The 3337-nt window shown below is 33.6% G+C and overlaps 1 protein-coding gene across 2 annotated transcripts in view; it reads left to right on the plus strand.

Moving 5' to 3' along the window:
- The window catches only part of LOC108750082 (A disintegrin and metalloproteinase with thrombospondin motifs 9), a 43627-nt gene that overhangs the window by 27175 nt on the left and 13115 nt on the right, over window positions 1–3337 (plus strand). For both annotated transcript variants that reach the window (XM_018489317.1, XM_018489318.1), the window contains exons 6-7: window positions 756–966; window positions 1850–2060. In XM_018489317.1, the coding sequence (XP_018344819.1) occupies window positions 756–966; window positions 1850–2060 (422 nt within the window). The remainder of the gene's footprint in view (window positions 1–755; window positions 967–1849; window positions 2061–3337) is intronic.

The raw sequence follows: 3337 nt of genomic DNA on the forward strand, positions 1-3337 counted from the left end.
ACATATTATTAAAAAAAGGATTGACATAAAACGTGGATTTTTAACAAATCGAGAATTATTCTTTTATTTACGTTACATTATAATTTATTCATATTATAATTATATCTTCTAAGATTTGACACGCATTGACAATAAAATTACATTAATATTTCATATATTCGTAAACATATCGTTAAAGAGAATCGACATAAAATATTACTTCAATAGCATATTAATACTGATCGCAATAGTAAATTAATACTGGTTTCAGCATTGGTCGAAGATAACGAGGATGAATCAAGAAACATTTTATTTATGCTACCGCGCTGGACCACGATCTCGCGAATATCCACGGTTATTCCGATATGAAATTCCGATACGCATGTTCACGTGCTTCACGAGGCTTCGGAGAAAAAGCGTCGCGTCTTTTTTCACTCAACACATACTCGCACGACCACCTGTACCAAAACAGGTTCAGGCATTTACGTCTTCCCTCGGGCGGATTCTGATGTACCATCGAGACAGCTTGGCGACGCGCGTACTTTCTGCCCACAAAACAACGTTGTTGATACTACACCGTCGAAATTTTTCTCGTCTCTTGTCACATCTATCGTGAGACTGCGGTCTCTCGTTTTAAATAACGCCGACCTCGGATCTACGTTTACGATGGTACGGTGTCAATTGTTGACTCCGTCGAGCGATATATTCTTGCGAATTCTTCTATTGGACGCCGAATTAATTGACTTGATTATAATTGGCATTGTCAATGCCCACAGATTATGACTCAGACGACGTCCCCTCTCCGTTAACCGACGATAGTTCCGCTCGTAGAATTTACGTCGGGGAGCGTTCGCGGGAGCGTAGATCATTGACGCGGAAAACCGCATCGCTGGAGCGGTTTCCTAGAGAGGAGGAAGAGAGGTACGAACAATTCACAGAGCTGAGCGAGCATCGGGATTTTTTTCAGAGATTGGATTATAATGACAGGTATAGGCACATACAAATACGCAAATTTTGTACATTTCTTGAAGGTCTCGAAAAAGAATACATTTATCTGTTATCGAGATATTTCCAACTGTTGTTCTTAATTTGTTTTTAAACTTAATTAACGAGTAAATTTTGAATTAAATATTGTGTACTTCGCAAGATGTTCCACACACAGAAAAATATTATTCTAATTGCTGAGAAAAATAATTATTCAATTTATGTCCTTTCTTTATGTATTGGTTATCTTTAACAAAGAATATATTTTCTTGATAGTAAGTTTTCTTAAAAATATACTTGTTACAAATTTTAGAAACTCATTATTATGTATTTAAAATTAGAAATTATTTTTTTTTTAATATTATAAAATTAATTGAAGAAGCGACTTTATATAATAAGCAAATTAAATTTAACTTAATTTAATAATTCTGATTAAAGTATTAAATTAAGTTATTAAGATTTACTTACTGAGATTTAAAATATATGTTTCGATAAACTATGATATAGATTTGTGGATATATGAACTTTCGAACTACTTAAAACAAGTAATTATTACTTGCGTACTTTTGTATTTTTTTGTGCGCAAAATGAAAACAGTGTTATTGTACTTGTAACTAACTATTTCGAATTTTAATCTTCAGAATTCAAAAAGTTTTAAACGTAATGTATGTAAACAGCATATTATTTGTTGTTTAATTTAAAGCGGGTTTTAATTTTGACGGAATTTGAGGAAGTTTAATTTGAAAATTGAATGAACTGTCGCCTTTTCTCGCAATATTTTCGCGGAAGAGTTGACTCTAATCTTCACGAGGAACAACGATACGCTTTCTGCATATTCTGGGACGTTCTATCAACGAATCTGTAGAGCTTGTTCTATGAATTCCAGGTATTATAATATGGAACGTGAACGTGAACGTGGCTATCAGAACGAAGACGCACAGGACTCGGAGATGGACTCGGATCCCTTCGTGACATGGAGACCACGACGTGCCTTACCGCGTGAATATTTCATCGAGATCATGGTGGTAGCCGATGCGAAAATGGTGGAGTATCATGGCACTGGCTTGGTCAGTTACATTCTTGTCTTGATGAGCACGGTGGGTATATATACTCTTTGGACGTAGTTTGGAAATATTCAATTCCGCTTTCCAATTAAGTTTCTGTGTTAATGCCGCACTACGATATGGTCCTTTACATTTTTTTTAAGTAAAAAATTGTGGCTACATTTAATGTGTTTATTTGTGAGAACACAAAATAATACCTCACATTTTTCAAATTTCAAATTTGCAGCACGTAAAATTTCACTTTTCTATATTTATTAGTGATTGAAAAAAAATGTAGGACATTACTTTCTGAGCAGTTCACGTATATATCGAATATTCTGCAGTGCAGGATTGTTGCTTAATTTTAATGATGATCTTTGATGAATAATTAATTAAGATAGTGAGTTTCTAATGAGTTGAACTTTGTGAAAAAAAAATGTATGATGAAAGAATATTCTTGTTTTAATTTCGAACAGATTTTAATATGCTTTTAGTTGAGAGTTTCTTTCTTATAATGGAAGTATAATATTAAAAATTTTTTAAATGCAATAAATAAATCGTCTCTTTAATCAAAAAATTGCAAAAGATCTTAAAAGAGTAATTCACATTGCACATGAACATGGCAATGTTTAAATCCATTGATAAAGGACGCAGTAAGATGTTATTCATTATTGAAAACGAAACTCGCTGCACCGGCATGTTTCTTTCGAAGGAAGTCTTAGCAAAAAAAAAAAACAGAGCCAATAAAGAAAAAAGGAAGGGGATGAGAGATGTCGATTCAATGTAATTCGACAATTAGCTTCGTCACGGCGGTCATTACCGAGTACGCTACGCCAGTTATGTATCCCACGCGAAGGCCACACCTTACGGGGAGGGCAACATCCTGCGAGGAGTTCGCTTTCACGAACCTACGCTTGTCGTCTGTTCGATGATTCAATCGCGTTTCTCAACAATAATCGATCGACTTTAAGATTCATGAATTTTTTATGAACGAAAGAGTGCAGACAAAAGATCAAAATAGACTCTTTGTGTGCATAGTGTCCCAGAATAGATCGGATGTCTCTTTTAACACATATACACGTATAGAGTCTTCAATCAGATATAGGGATGTATCAAATAAAAAGTAATTAAGGTACTTGAACCGAATAAGGCCCACCTAACTTATTTATTTTTTTTTATATTCTGTTTAATGAGGAAATAAACGAAGCGAGAATAAAATCTTTATTTCACTCATTCATAAAAGTAAAATATATCTTCTATATAGAATATTTGTGAATAAACAAAACAAAAAAAAAATTTTTTTTATTAAACTCTGACTTTTTTTTTTGAGT

The sequence above is a fragment of the Trachymyrmex septentrionalis genome, unplaced genomic scaffold (genome assembly GCF_001594115.1).
Source record: "Trachymyrmex septentrionalis isolate Tsep2-gDNA-1 unplaced genomic scaffold, Tsep1.0 scaffold32, whole genome shotgun sequence".
NCBI lineage: Eukaryota > Metazoa > Arthropoda > Insecta > Hymenoptera > Formicidae > Trachymyrmex > Trachymyrmex septentrionalis.